The 16037-nt window shown below is 35.2% G+C and overlaps 1 protein-coding gene across 4 annotated transcripts in view; it reads left to right on the top strand.

Moving 5' to 3' along the window:
- The window catches only part of CNTN6 (contactin 6), a 289356-nt gene that overhangs the window by 201740 nt on the left and 71579 nt on the right, over window positions 1–16037 (top strand). For 2 of the 4 annotated variants that reach the window (XM_024747065.1, XM_024747064.1), the window contains one exon: window positions 14282–14461. The exons of 1 other annotated variant lie outside the window; for it this stretch is intronic. In XM_024747065.1, the coding sequence (XP_024602833.1) occupies window positions 14282–14461 (180 nt within the window). Of the gene's footprint in view, window positions 1–14276; window positions 14462–16037 lie in introns of all 4 variants that reach the window. One more of the 4 variants, XM_024747063.1, reaches the window with a different exon arrangement.

Here is a 16037-nt window from a genome sequence, read left to right as displayed (position 1 = left end):
TCTGGTTCCAATGCTTGCTTTGTCTCTGCATTTGTATTTGTCAATGGGCCTTTTATATATTTTTTGTTGTTGCTGAAACCTAGATATGATGTAACAGGTAAAAAGAAGTGATTTTACACTAGATTTTGGTGTAAATTTTTATGTTTATTTGGCACAGAGTTAGGCTGTGTTTACTGTTTGCTGTAGTTGTGGTGTCAGAGGCTAAAATTTCCTCCATTGTTTTTGTTTTTCCTCTTGTCTTTGGGTTTCCCTAGAGACTCTTTCTTAATTAAAGACTGCGGTTTGCAGTTTCTTTACTTGTAACCCCCAGCTATCATTCAGGAGCCCTATTGATGGTATGAATGTCCTTGTTAGCTAATTCTATAATCTCTGTAATTTACAGATCTGTTTCTGTTGACTGTTTTTTCTTCTTATCATGATTCCTATTTTTTATGCTTTTTAGTTTAACTAGTAATTTAGATTGAATTAGAGACATGATAAATGTTGGGTTATTGAATGCTGCATTGTGGTATATTTATTTCAAGTATTGGATTTTATTGATAGAAGTTATGATGAATCTCATCTTTCTAAAGCTTATTATTAAACTTCCTTGGGTAGATATAGAGTAGATGTTAGTCTAAGGCCTGTTTACTTCTAAGATGCATCTCCCAACTGAATGCTCTAAATGTTTGCTAAGTCTCTCTTCTCGGGCTTGGTGGAACTCTAACATCTTCTAGCCCTGTTTGAGCTCTAAAATTTGTTCTTTGCCCAGCTTCATGTGACACTCTTACGTAGATTTTTGGAGCACTTTCTTTTTCTAGTCTCATCCTCTCTGATAGTTTGCTTTGCAATCCCAGCCACTTCAGTCACCTGTGTCTCCTCAACTCAGGGATGCAGTCTTGTCCTATTTATGTTTGCTTCCTGATTCCGTGTTCTGGAAAGTGCCTACAGGTCAAAAATCAGGGATTCCAATGGCTTACTTCATACATTTCCCCTCCTTTAGGGATCACAGTTTTGTGCTACCCATTGTTACATCTCTGGAATCAGTTTGTTTCCCATTATATTTGTCCAGTTTTCTAATTGTTCCCAGCAGGGTAAATACAGTTCCAGTTAATCCCACATCTCTAAAACCCAGGTATTTTTTAAGGCTAATTGTGAAGGTAAATGAGGTGAAGTTTAGAGAAATGAAATGACTTGATAAACGTAAGTTGTAAATCTGGGATTCAAATCTAAATATCACTGATTCTGACTTCAAAACTCATGCTCATAGCCATTTGATATTTACATCAAATTATCCTTTTAATATACGAATTAATTCCTCATGTGCAGATGTAGTTAGCCCTCAGTTCTGTAAGTGTTTTCCTTAAAAAAGGCTTGAAACATTTCAGCAAAATGGTAAAAAGATGTTATTTGGGGAATGAAATTATGGATGTATTTCCCATTTAGATTCTCTGTAATTACTAATAATTCAGCAAAAAAGTAAGTTCAATTTTATACATTAATTTTTTTAATGATTCAAAGATAACCTTTTCAAAATTCAAGCTGCTTTTGAATGAGAAGAAAAAAGTGTTTCTAAAAGTCAATCGGGGCCATTGTGGAGCATACAACCCACTGGTTTGTATGCGATGATGGTAGTATCTACCATTTATAAAAATCTGGGGTAGATGATTAGGGAGAGCACAGAAAACATGCCAATCAACCTAGGAGTCTGCTGCAATCATGCAGGCAGGGAGTATAGAGAGTGAGGTCTATCAAAGGCTGGCTAGAGTGTTTACTCATAGACCTTAACCATCTCAAACCACCACAGGCTAATGTGAGTATAGAATAATTAAGACAAAACTTCAGATACCTGCTTGAACTTTAATTACTATGACTTTGGGGACATGCAACTCACTTTCTATGTTGGAGTTTCAGAGCTGACATGATCACAGCTTTCAACTCTCACTTTTGTCTCATTTGTTTAACATGGCAGACTCTTAATTATCTAAGCTGCAAATTAATTGTATTGTGAAACACCCGAGAAACTCCTTGGATAGGTGCTATGCAAATGTAGTATGACTGACTTATAGATCTGTGTGTCTCCTCTCAAGAAAACATAGGCCTTTGCTCTTAGTAAAGAAGTTAAACTGATATCCCTCATAACTCTCCTACCACTCTTGTAAACAACCAAACATATTTACTTTTCTTTTCTTTTTTGTGTGTGAATCTTAATTTAGTAACTTTGCTGTCAATGCTCTGGAATGTAAATGAGATTAGTCGCTGCACTAAATGTTCCTATGTGTTCTGGAGCCTTCACACAGAGGACTATATTTATGTTTGTGGCTTCTCCCATTGTGGAGCACAGGCTCCGGACGTGCAGGCTCAGCGACCACGGCTCAAGGGCCTAGCCGCTCTGCGACATGTGGGATCTTCCCAGACCGGGGCACGAACCCGTGTCCCCTGCATCGGCAGGCGGACTCTCAACCACTGCACCACCAGGGAAGCCCTTTATACATGTATATCTTATTTATTTTTTTCTAATTTATGAAGAAAAAGATACTCAGCTTGACTATTAATGTCAAGCAATAAATTTGAAGTCTCACCAAGATGTTTTGATCTATTCCAGAACTTTTAGATGACAGAGCAGCTATTTGATTTTGCTTCTCTTTTTACACATATGGACATCATTGCAGATCATACCACAGAAAGGTTGCTCAAGACAGTCAAGATGACAGTATTTTAAAACCAAACTAGGTACATTCAAATTTTTCAGACTTTTAACACTTAGTTTAAAAAAAAAGTCAGAGAGATATCTTAAAATTGTCCCATTTGAATGTCTAATAAGCAGTTTAGCTTTTTTATTTTCCTCATTGAATTGAATGGATAGAGGGCAGACTATTTTCCTAACATAGCTTGTCCCGTTTGCCCCACAATGTATACTGAAGCCTACTCATTAGGTTCTCACTAACTGCTTTGCTTTTTTATCATGATCTTATATTGCTTGGCATAAAACAGTATGGTAAACTCCATGCAAATCTGAGAACTGACAAATGTTCAAGCCAATCTTTGAAAAATTGGAAGATAGTAACCCCTCAACAAAAACACAGTCACACACACACTCACCCTGGGGCTGAAAGATTTATCAGTAGATTTACTAACATTTCAAGGCAACATTGTGTTCTGGAAAGAGTATAGACTGAATTCAAAGAGATCAGGGTTTAAATTCTCAGATCCCCTGTCAATAGCTGGGCCGCTATGATCAGTTTTCTTATCTGTAAAACAAAGGTAAAAACTAGGTAGATAGATAGATAGACGACAGAGAGAATAGGACTGATGTAAGGACCGGAAATACTATTAAACTTTCCTACCAGAGTCCTGCCTTATAATAGGCAATCAATAAATTATAACAATTTTATTAATTGTGGTCATTGTCAGTGCTGCTTTGGCTGAGGAGGTATAAAGGAATACACAGGAGGGAGAGAAGGGGTTTCTGCGTTCTATTTCTGTGCTAACACAATCCTCAAGGACTTGCTCAGAACAATGGATTTACCATTTCTAAATAATGTGTTTAATCTTTATAAGGATTATTGACATTCCCTCATTTATTCATTTGGCAAATTAAGCTCCAGTATCTATTAACTTAGCAAATATGCATTAAATACCTCATTCAATAATTAATTCCTTTATTCCTTCACTTAGTCAAAAGGAATTCTCCTGGCAGCAGGTGCTAGGCTAGGCCCTGGGGAAATAAAGATGATATAAAGGCCCCAGGGAGTTTGCAGGCTACTGAAAATGGGATTGGTGTAACAATATGTGATCACACATTTCTCCTGGGATCTGCTCTTTCCTTACAAACTTTCAATGAAGGAAGATTCAAGGATAGTCACTCTGGGAGCTTTCTGGATTATCTTTTCCCCAGGTTACTCCTTGTTAAATTGAGACTGGAGACAGTCACTCTCAATTCCTTTGGTAGAACTAATGTTAGACTGTTATTGAAGGGGTCCTTCGTATCTCTTAGAAATAGAAGATTCTTGCTTCCTTTTCTCCCATTTCATCAATACTTTTTTTTTCAAAATTAATACTTTTGAAATAACAGTTTTAGAACAGAAAAATTGAGCAGATGGTATAGTGAGATCCCATATAATGCCACACACAGTTTCCCCTATTATTAACATCTTACACTAAGATGGTACCTTTGTTACAATTAATGAACCAACATGAATACATTTTAATTAACTGAACTCCATAATTTACTCAAATTTCCTTGTTGTTTTTTTTTTTACCTGATGTCCTTTTTTTATTCCAAGATTCCATCCAACATACCACTTTGAGTTTTCTTGTCTCCCTAGGCTCTTCTTGGCTGTAACAGTGACTCAGGCTTTTCTTGTTTTTGATGACCCTGACAGTTTTGAGGAGTGGTGGTCAGTTTTATTGTAGGATGGCCCTCTATTAGAATTTGTCTACTATTTTTCTTATAATTAGTCTGAGATTATGGGTCTTGGGTAAGAAGACTACAAAGGTAAGGTGCCATTTTCGCACATCATATTAAGGTTACTCTCTATCACAATGATCTATGGCTACTGATGCTGTCCTTCATCACCTGGCAGAAGCAGTTTTGTCAGGATTCTCCACCATAAGCATACTCATTTTTCTCTCTTTACATTTGAGTCTTTGGAATGAGGTTAATATGTGCTGTCCACACCTAATGAGTAGGGAGTCATGCTACACCTCCTCTAATCTATGTAATTTATTTGGAATTCTTCCTCATTGGAGATTTTTCACTTCTCCCTCCTCATTTATTAATTTATTCAATCCTTTATTTATATCAGTATTGATTAGTAGATATTTATTTCATACTTTCGGTCATAATCCAATATTGCTTTATTTTGCTGCTCAAATTGTTTCAGCATATTCTTCTGTAAAATGTTTTGATTTTTTTTTAAAAATGTACACTATGAATGTATCTCTGGGTCATTAAACAGTTTTCTGTACCCTCAATTGTAATGACAGTGGGGTATTCAGATGTATGTTTTCAGTCAGTCTCCTACTGGTGGACATTTAGTTTCCTTTCGTTTTGTTTTCATTTTTTATTGTCATGAATAATGATGTAATGCATATTCTAATGGCTATATTTTGCCCATCTCCATGGGAACTTCCTCAGTATATTTTTTAAAAATTAGAATTTTTGGGTAACAGTAATATAAAAGCTAAGGTTTCTGATACATGTTGCCAAATTCTCCTGAAGAACCACTGCAGAGGATCCACTTTCAAAGACCAGGACCCTAGGTTACAAGTTGGGTCTCTTTTGATCTTACACACATGCTGAATTCAATGGCAAACATTCCTTTCATTCTTTTTCTATTTCAAAAAACAAAATTGGATTTTTACACTGCTGTTTCCAAAACTAAATTAATTTAAAGGTTCTAAAAATCATCCAAGAAGAATATATATACTTCTGCAAGTGACTGTTCATCCTTTCCATTCCAGTCTATCACCACTTTTCTCAGGAGACCTACAGTTCTTACTTTTTAAGTAACTGGCAATTGCAGGAGAGAAAGATTTCAAATCCAAGTTGGAACTGAGCTGAAGGAAAAGAAGTTACTTCCTTTTTTCCAGCTGACCTTGGAACCCATGTCTAGAAACTTTATTGGAATTTGGAGGCATCTCAGTATGTTAAAAAAAAAAAACAACTCTATGATTTCATCTTCTGGCCCTTGGACAAAAGGAACTCTACCCACTGATTATAAAACATGTTAACTCATTAGGTGAAGAATATATTTCTAAGCACACATTATACAGACTAAAAAGGTGATTCTCATGTTGTAGCTGGTTAGCTCATGCGGGAGCAGAAAAACATGGTGGTTTAGAGTTCATTATGGAAAGACAGACTTTAGCTCAAAACTTTTCTTTGAAAACTTACTGTGTGATATTGGGCATGTTACTCAACCTATTCTAGTCCCAATCTCCTCATCTACAAAATGTTAATAGCAATAGTACTGTGTCTCATGGTATTATTATATGGTTTCAATGAAGCACTTAGCACAGTGCCTGGCATATAATGTGTTCAATAAATGTTAGATCTATTAATAATAGAATGATTAAATATAATAAACCATATACAATGTCTCCTTTATATGAAAGTTTATGATTATGAGCAGAGCTAAGGTCAAGCCCTATAATTCTTAAAGAGTTATAATTCTGAACATAATTCTGAAGGAACATGTGCCTCGAGAACCTACCTCAACCAAATTATCATTTTCTCTGCTGTAGTGCCACATAGCACTCATATGATTGGTGAAGTATTTATTTAGGGTTAATATTATGTATTAATAAAACATTATGGAGAAGCTGTCAATTAACTGCTAAGTGCAGTATCATTTTCGGCTCTACCACACCTTGAATTATGGGCTCCAGTTTTATGTTTCATGTGCAAATTATTACTCACATTGTGGAGTAGAAAATAGCAATAAAGTCTTAGGGACTCTTTGGATGATAGAACCTTCCTGTCCCTATGTGATCATCATGGTAATAAGGCGACTTAGTAAGCTTTATTTTTGGTTCAAACTTTATATTTCAGAATGTATTCTCATAGTATATCCTCATTTTATCCTTTCAAGAAGACTTTTACGTACCCATTGTTACCTCTAGTTATAGAGAAAGCTGAGGCTCAGAGATGTTAGGTAATTTGCACTCATAGATGTTAGGTAATTTGCACTCATTTACACAAAACTCATCTGTGTCCTTTCACTCTACATGTAAGTACTATTCTGCTACCACTGCTCTTACATCCAAACCGTCTGTGGCTTTTCAATTGGCTGCAGCAACTGTAGTGTCAAGTGTCAAATACCAGATAAATACATGCACATGATAACATTTTTCCCCCAAGGGAAACCAGGTATACACACTGACCAGTAGAACAGGATCATGACTATGTTTAGATCACTCAGAAAAAAAAAAAAAAAAAAAAAAGATTTTCCTTTTTCCATAACAGTAAGATTGCTTTTCTACAGAACTCATGAATTTATCCATATTGTATCCCCATAGGACAATCTTATATTCCAAGCTCTTTGTATGAATATTTCAAGTTGAGGAAATGAAAGCAGCTAGCTGAAGTCTGAAAATTTAACAAAGGCACTCCTTGCTGGGTTTGTTATTCTGCTTCCCTCTCTTCGATTAAAAATGGCCACTGACGGGATTTTCTGAAATGAGTTTCAAGTTAAGAATAATCCCAAATATAAGCATCTTAGGAAACAGGTTCTCTGTACCAGTTTCTAGTTAAAAAACTTGGTATGGCCTGGATTTAAGCTGTGGATAATGAGATTTAAGAAATCCAGGGAAGAAATATAAGCTTTCTCAAATAGCACTAGTAATGAAAATTCTATTCATGGCTAAAAGTATAGAACTGAAGCAGAGTTCGTACAAGAGTGTGAATAGCTTTAATTTAACTTCCAGTTCAGGTTGAATTAGGCCAGAGGGTTAACAAATGTATTCTCTGTCTCCAGATAAAATTAATGGGATGCTCACTCTGTAAAAGCATAATGACAAGAGAGTAAGGAATGAAAGTCCTTATTTATGGCAATGCTTATTTAAGAAGCACAATACCAGAGAGAGGGGCAAGAAAGAAAGAAAGAGAGAGAGAGAGAAAAAGGAAGGAAGGAAGGAAGGAAGGAAGGAAGGAAGGAGGAGGGAGGGAGGGAGGAAGGAAGGAAGGGAGGGAGGGAGGGAGGAAGGAAGGAAGGAAGGAAGGAAGGAAAGGAGAAAGGAAGGGAAGGAGGAAGGAAGAAAGGAGGAGGGAGGGAGGAAGGAAGGAAGGGAGAAAGGGTGGAGAGAAAGAAAGAGACAAAAAGAGGGAAAGAGAAAGCAGGAGGGAGGGAAGGAGGAAGAAAGAAACTTTGCTTTTATGATCTAGTAGTATTTTAGAACTGTGAGGACTCACATTTCAGGAAAATATAGAAACAAAATAAGAAAAGGCTTTTGCAAAGTTTTTTGAAATACACGGTTCATGAATGCCTCATCTATGGTCTGAGGAAACTCTGGATGAGAGAGTTGCTTCAAATTGATTTTCTTTATTGAGATTTGTATCCAAGCTGGATTTTGACACCATATTTGTGAAGATTAAAAAAAAAAGAAGTGGGGAGGAACTGGAACTGAAAGGGAAATGTTGCCAGAAATGGCTGATACCTGTAGTTAGGATGATGATGGCACCATGTATTTTAACTTAACCTTTAAACGACAGAGTTTCAAGAGACTTAATAATAATCTCCATTCTGAAGACCCTTCAAAGATCTCCCTTGGGCTTCCCTGGTGGCGCAGTGGTTGCGAGTCCGCCTGCCGATGCGGGGGACGCGGGTTCGTGCCCCGGTCCGGGAAGATCCCACATGCCGCGGAGCGGCTGGACCCGTGAGCCATGGCCGCTGGGCCTGCGCGTCCAGAGCCTGTGCTCCGCAGCGGGGGGGGCCACAACAGTGAGAGGCCCGCGTACCGCAAAAAAAAAAAAAAAAAAAAAGATCTCCCTTGCTGCATGGCATTCTTCATATATTAATATATTAACTTTGCACTTTAAATAGATCACTTATTTTAAATTAAAATGAACTGCCAGAGAATATTACATCACTAATATCATCATCGTGGACAAACTAGGTAGATCCTAAATAGAATGCTAAAGCCACAGAAGGAGGCGTCTACTAGTGCTAATAACTGAATGGGTGGCAACTCAGAGAATTGGAAGGTGGATCACAGTAAATTAGCCTGTACTGGAACTCTAAGTGGTAGAGAATTGGCAGGTCATAATTTAGCAGAAATTACCTGTCTAAACGTGAGTACCATTCCAAAAAGGTAATTAGGATTGTTAACAACTTCCAGCTGAGTATTTAACTCGACATATGGACACCATCTGTCACAATCCCGGTATACAGTAAGCACTCAATTAATGGTTATTAATATTCATAAACGTTCAGCTTTCTTACAACGCATTTTTTTTTCCTCTTTGGAAAATGTTGTCTAATTCCTTTCCTCTCTACCGTAATGGCCCTAGATGATAAGCCAGGCTGAAAAAAAAAAAGTATTTTACAGCAAAGCATGTTATATCTCACCTGAGAGATCCCTGCTCTCATGAGGAGGAAATGAACATTACCGCTATGATCAGAGGCATTATCTCCTTACCAGCCAGTGTATTAAACAGGAAGAAGCAGGAAATTTACTTCTAGAGAAATATGTGCATGCTTGTGTACCCATTTCGTTCACAGTATGGAGATTTGATTTTAGTTTATGTATGATTCATAAATCAATTTATGTCAAATGCCTAGTCATATGGAGCTCTTAAAGGAGAATAGAAAACAGATAAATATAAGCTAGGAATCTGGCTTTTGAAATAATAACAGTAACATAATAATCTTAAATTATTTTTAACTTGTCATTAACACAAAAAATATATTGTTTAAAGTGTTCTAGACAGTGTGTTAAACACATGAAATGTATTATATCATTTAATCTTCACTCTAATACTGTGACTTACATACTAGTGTTAAGCCCTATCCTATAAATGAGAATATTTATGTTATAAATGTGCAATAGCTGGTAAGTGTAAAAACTGCACTCTGCTCTGTACTGTATAAATAGTATTCTATTATAATAGCTTTGTTATTAATATTAGCACTAGTATTAGTATCATCATTTATACAGAATGTTATCTCTTGGAAAAATTAACTTGCATTTAAAACTAAAGCTCATTACTAAAATAATTTCATCTTTCGTTGATTTTAGTTCTTTCTACCCACTGTCCATTTGGCATGTCTTCAGAAAAGAGAGACGGTGTGAAATCTAAAGCAATTCATTTAGTGTCTTCATAAAAAGCGCCCAGACTAAATGGGAACTTTTCATTAAAATGCACATGTTTTACATGTATTCTCCATGATCCTATATCTCACATTACCAGTGGTAATCAAGAGGCTCATGACATTCATATTTTGTACTGACATAACAAATCTGAAAACAAAATCTCAACGTTTAATTAGTAACTGTGAAATCATATAAAACTGCTTAATTTTTCTCCCATTAGAAATTTTGTTAACATGAAATATAGCCACGAAATGCACTTCATAAGACTTTTGATTAAAAAGTTTAAATGTCTGAGTGACTATTTTTTGATAGTTTAGTTGCTCTGAGAATTCTAAAATATCTAGAGTATAAAATATGATATCCTGAAGGAATCTACCATATCATACAATTTGATCACACAGATAGAAAATAACATAGCTAGGATTTGAACCCAGGCATTCAGACACTATTTGTAAAGTCTTTTTTTGGACGAAAGCAGCAGGAAAATTACTCAAAAAGGCATAAGACAAAAAGAGACTGTATTGACTAATGGAAATGTTTAAGGAGATTTTTTTTTTAATTTTTTTGGGCATCAAGCATGACTTAATCTAGACATGTAAAGAATCCCACGTTACCTTCTTTTGTGTTAACTTTGACTTTCAAAGACACTTTCTCCATGTGGTGGAAAAGTGCTGCCTAGAAGCTCCAAGCTATATCCCACTGTCTGAAGAAACCCTAGGGACAAAAGATCCTCTCTTTAATAACTCCTCCAAAAGCAGTCCCAGAACTGAGTCTAGTTGTCTCTGATTGGGTTGTCTTAGTTTCCAGAGTTGACCAACTATGGTGGCCACGGTACACTAGCTTCTAATGGCAAGACCTGAATCTTGTGCTCAGTCCTGCAGCCAGAGGTATAGTCCTCCCAATTCAAATCAGATAGACTAAAGACAGTAAGCATTGGGTTTTCTAAGGAAAATCAAAATGCACACACAAAAACCAACACATGTCCACTGCAGACTGAGAATACAGAGGTCTAATTCTTATACCTTTCTTCAAAATTGAAAGTTACGTTAGAAGCCAGTTCACTGAATTTTTATAAGCTTCTCAATAGTTGAGTGGTTTATGAGAGAAGATATATCACTCCAAACATAACTGAGGTAAGAAAAACAAGATCTAGAGGGTGTTCTTTAAGTGAGAAACTTATGTCTCTCTTCAGCCTCATGTCTCTTTCACATTTCTTGCCTTCTAGTGTAATTTTGACCCTATAGAGCATTGTTCTGAAAATATAAACCACACTCATGGTTTTTCACAAGGATTCTACTGCTCAGTTTTTTATCTTATATGCCATTAATGTTCACTTCCACAGAATATCATTTTTATGTGTCTAGTGACTATATAGAAGTACCATATTGAGAAGTACTTACAGTTGGTATTATAATCAAAGTGGAATATGATTAGAGCATATTGGGGGTTCTAATAAGCTGTTTTCCAAGAAGTAGATCTTGAAAGGATATTTTTTTTAAAGTGACTTTTTAGAAGAGCTTTTATGAAGAACGCATCAGGGAATGGACAAGCCCACTTGGGACAAAAGAGTAGTCAGGCAGAGTATAATGTCATGCAAAGTTCCACAGAAGATATATTTGCCTCAGTCTTGTACAGGAGTTCTAGAAAGAGTGCAGGTCACACCTAGAGGTATTCCACCATCAGGGGCAGGGGAGCTGGAGTATTTATGCCTCATTTAGTCAGTTATTGGTTGAGAGTTGCCCCAGGGAGTATGTAAATTCCTGTTTTCAGCTCTTTTTTTGTGAAGGAAAAGTTAGCTACAGCGGCTTAAGCGTAGTTGACAGCAAAATGATGCATGTACTAACTGTTGAGGGTGAAAGCACATCAGGATTTGGGGTGCTAAGGGATAAGAAAGAAAACGGGTGAAGCACTGACATTATCTGCTACACTACTTCTGTTGGAAAGGTATGTCTATATAGGATACATTATTTTATCCTTCAAGGGAAAAATGCTTGTCCAGAGACTCCAGTGTCCTCACTGAGTTCTTTTGGAGGGAAAGGTCACAATAATTGGGATTGGTGGGACTTGTTCTTTTTACCCCCACTTAATTGGGCCACTTAAGATGGTGATCCACTTTTACAAAACCACAAAAATTGAAAGCTATCAGAGGATGATTTTACAGTAGCTGTGATGTCTGTTTTGTCTTGTAAGCACACAGATTCTGAGACAAAGAAACCTGGAAATAAATCCCAGCTGTGCCACTTTCACTTATAGAAAGAGAAAATGAAATTATATTTACACATTATACACATAGTGCTTGGCACATAGTCTGTGGTTAATAAACCGTAGCTCTTCATTGTGATATTATTATAGTTATTATTATTAAATGTCAAACCATTTAATTTCTGGTTCAGAGATTTAGATATTTAGTTAGGTTAAAAATGGACTTCTGTCTTTATAGTTAAAATAAAGAACAATGATATAACAATGGGAAAATAGTCTTTACTGAAATTTTTTTTTTGTCTGAATGTTTTAGGTTAAAATGTTTTTTAGTTGAATATTTTGCATGTATTTGTCATAAACCTCAGAGATACACTATCATAAAAAGACAACAAAGGATCATGAATTCAGATAAATATCAGAGCCTCTATTTATAATATTTTTCTCTTTGTAAATAAATTTTCTTAGAATTTTTCTATTACACGGGTAATACATGCTCATTGTAAGAAAATAATGGAAAAATTGAGATAAGCAGAAAAAAGGAGAATAAAAGGCATTCATATTCTCACCACCTATAGCTACTAACTTTTCATGTTCACATACACTTTACATGTATTTTTAAAAACTGGATAATACTGCCCCAGACTTGGTGAAGATCTTTCTCTGTGAGTAAACTTTCTTCTAGAACTTTATTTTTATTCTTAGTTTGGTATTTCATAAAATGAATGAATAAGAAAACCAGTTCTTTGGGTTAACTGTTGGCAAGAATATGCCATTTTACTAAAATATCAACCTAAAGTTGTGGCAAGTGGCAAAGCTTTTTAAAAGGACAAAAACAAAACTTATCATAATACATAATGATGTTGTGTTTAACAAAATTCAAGTTGTATTTGTCACTATATGCTAATTCTGAGAAAAACAGATGAATCAAACATTGATTGGGGAGTATGTGAAATATGTGTGAGCACATGTATGACTTTCTGCACAATGTATATCTTTGATTTGCACAGCAGGATCATCATTGTTTGCAATAAAAAATTCCTGAGCCTTCATCAGTTTTCCTGCTTTAATTGAAGTCTCTACTCAGTCATCACCACCAATTTTCTGCTGTTGTTACTGCTCAGACTCAGTAGATCTTCATTTGTCAACCACTTTGTATGTGACTGAATGGTTCTCCTACACCAGTTTCATGGACTTGAAAAAAATTCTGCGTTGCCTACAAAGTTTTCTAATTTGGCTTTGCAAAATGATTTACTATTATTATTATTATTTTTTTTTGAAATACGTTTAGAACAGAAATATTTAAAGCACCTGAAAATCCATAAGGGAATGAAGAATTACTTGAAAGTAAGAAAGGAAAGATGATAGTGTGAATAGATTGGGGATTGATTTTACAAATGATTGGTTTAGGGAAGATTTTCTGGTTATAACTTTATAAGCTACATTTCTTTATATTCTATCTGTACAAGTGAGGCCTTCCTCACCATGGTATTTTTGCTGTTTTAAAAGATAATCGTATTAGACTAAACATATTAGATTTAAGACCTTAAGCTAAATTCCTATAAATACAGGAATTCTTTACAAATTTTTTCTGAAAAGAGACAGAGTACAATGTAAAGTTATCTTTTATGTCATTTTGTTTTAAGTTTGGGTGTAAATAAGTACATTCTTTTGAGGATCATAGATTCTGTGCTCCCAATTCATCTGGGTCTGTTATATAATACTGATCCCCTTTGATAATTTAACTCACCCATCACATATGTCTTCAGTTACATATTAGTACCAATTTAGCTATAGAGGAATCTGTATTTTTGTCTTAGAATCTGTAAATAGAGAGAGCTTGCCTCCTCTTAAAAGTCACATCCTCACAAAGAATTTCCTGACCACCGTATTTAAAGTGATATAATCTTGCTATTATCTCTGCACCTTATTTCCTTTGTTTCAGTTATTGCAATTTACAAATATATTTGTTTTTCATAATTTGTTTATTGCCTGTTTCCCCACTAGTCTGTGAGCAACATGAGGGCAGAAAACATGTTTAGTTCAGTCATCAGTTTATTCCCTGATCCTAGTACTGTGACTTGCACATGACAGGCTCTTAATAAAGTGTTATAAATCGCTGGATGAGTGAATGGCAAATGACTGCATGACGTGAAAACTAGTCACAATATAATATATTGATTTATTTTTTTCCTTGAGAGTTATCCTTAAGGAATTCTTATTTTATCCTGCTGTCATAAAGACTGAACCATCTTCTATTCTAATGAGGTATAACTGTTTAGTCCAGTCCCTGATATTAGTTGGAGGAGGTTGGATGGAAGCCCGTTGCCTGGGAAAGTCAAGTACAGCAAATCCCAAGCTATCCTTGAAATCCCAAACTTTCAACAGGAAGATGAAGGCGTCTATGAGTGCATTGCAAGTAACCTTCGAGGAAGAAATCTTGCAAAAGGTCAACTCATTTTCTATGGTGAGCTAATGAATTTCAAAAAGTATATGAAATAATTGGTCATATCCTTCATAGTAAATAGGGAAGGTCTTTAGCATGTTGTGGAAAAGTGTCATAGGAAAAACAGAGAAGACACATTTCCAGGAAAGTTTGCTTATTAATACAATGATTAGCAGATGGGAATGACCATTTTTAAAATATGGCTTTAATTTCAGCATAGTATGCTAATAAATAATAGCATGCTATTGTTTATTATAATTGCCTTGGAAATATCAGCAATGTTATGTAAAAGCCATAGATGTTTACAACACAAAGTAGAATGGAATTCAATATATTTCCCTTAAACATTCAGCAACAGCCTATGAAAACCTTAATTATAATCCCAAGTAGAACTTAACAAAAGAAGGAGAAAATGACAGGAGAAACATAATACTTAATGGTAGTTTTCAGTATTTGTTTATATTTCCAATAATTGTCTACTCATATGTAGGTAATAGAAAAAAAAAACTCATTACTTCATTTAAAAAATATATTTGCCTCAATTATCAGAATCTCTCATGGACTTAAGAGAGATGGTGAAAGCATATATTTTCTGAAAGTTGCCTTTATGTCTTCTTTCATCCAGGCCAAAATACACACTTGCATGAAATTCACTTTTTCTTTTTTTTTGATGCGAAAAAAACATAAAATATACCTCATAATTATCAAAATGTTTGTTGCTTTTAAAATATTATTAACTTCTTCGCTAAATTTAATACATCTGTACTAGGGGACTTTTAAAAACTGTATTTATACATGGCCAAAAGTCATTTTCTATGTGACATGTTTCTATGTGACACATTTATAATCAATAATAAAGTAATCAGAAGAAAAATATCCATCTATATTGTGTCCTTATAACCTCCAAAATAAGTTTATAAAATATTATTTTCATTATAAAAAACGGAACACATTTAGAGGAGTTAAGTGAGTTATATAACCATTGATGGGGGAAAAAATAAATCTAAAACCCAAGCCCATATGGTAGACTTGAAATCCTAAGCTTTTTTTTTTTATGTAGTTCCTACTTAGTTGAAGATTTAAAACTTTGTTCTTCAGAATCCTAAGCATCCAAAGAATGTACACATTAAATAAATAAATATGGTTTAAAGTTACAGTTATTGCACTAAGCAACAAACCATATATATCTCAAACTCCTGTAAGCTATGTGGATTTTATATGACCATGCATTTCTTCTTCCAGGTCAAACATATGTTAGGGCAATTTCTGAACAATTACCTACAAATTATACATTTTAAAAATAATAAATAGAAACATGAATCAATTTCACCCATACACTCAGTTCTTCTAAGGGTTGCCTTCATTTATCCCTCAAGGTTGTGAAAAACATGTTCTGTAACTGGAAGTTGCCCTGATTTCCACAGGAGGTAATCTAGGCTTACTTTTCACCACAGTGGGACATCATGATTTCTTCCTCTCCTCCCTGAAGGACGTTCTATCTTTGTGGGAGCAGAAGTTACAGTGGAAACACCCTGAAAGTCAGATATACTTGTGCATCATTTCAAAGACTCTCCGTTCCACTTTCTCCAACTACTGC

Source organism: Neophocaena asiaeorientalis, unplaced genomic scaffold (genome assembly GCF_003031525.2).
Source record: "Neophocaena asiaeorientalis asiaeorientalis breed wild unplaced genomic scaffold, Neophocaena_asiaeorientalis_V1.1 scaffold130, whole genome shotgun sequence".
Classification (NCBI taxonomy): Eukaryota; Metazoa; Chordata; class Mammalia; order Artiodactyla; family Phocoenidae; genus Neophocaena; species Neophocaena asiaeorientalis.
The sequence above is the reverse complement of the archived record's forward strand: the minus strand, read 5'-3'. Positions and strand labels throughout refer to the sequence as shown.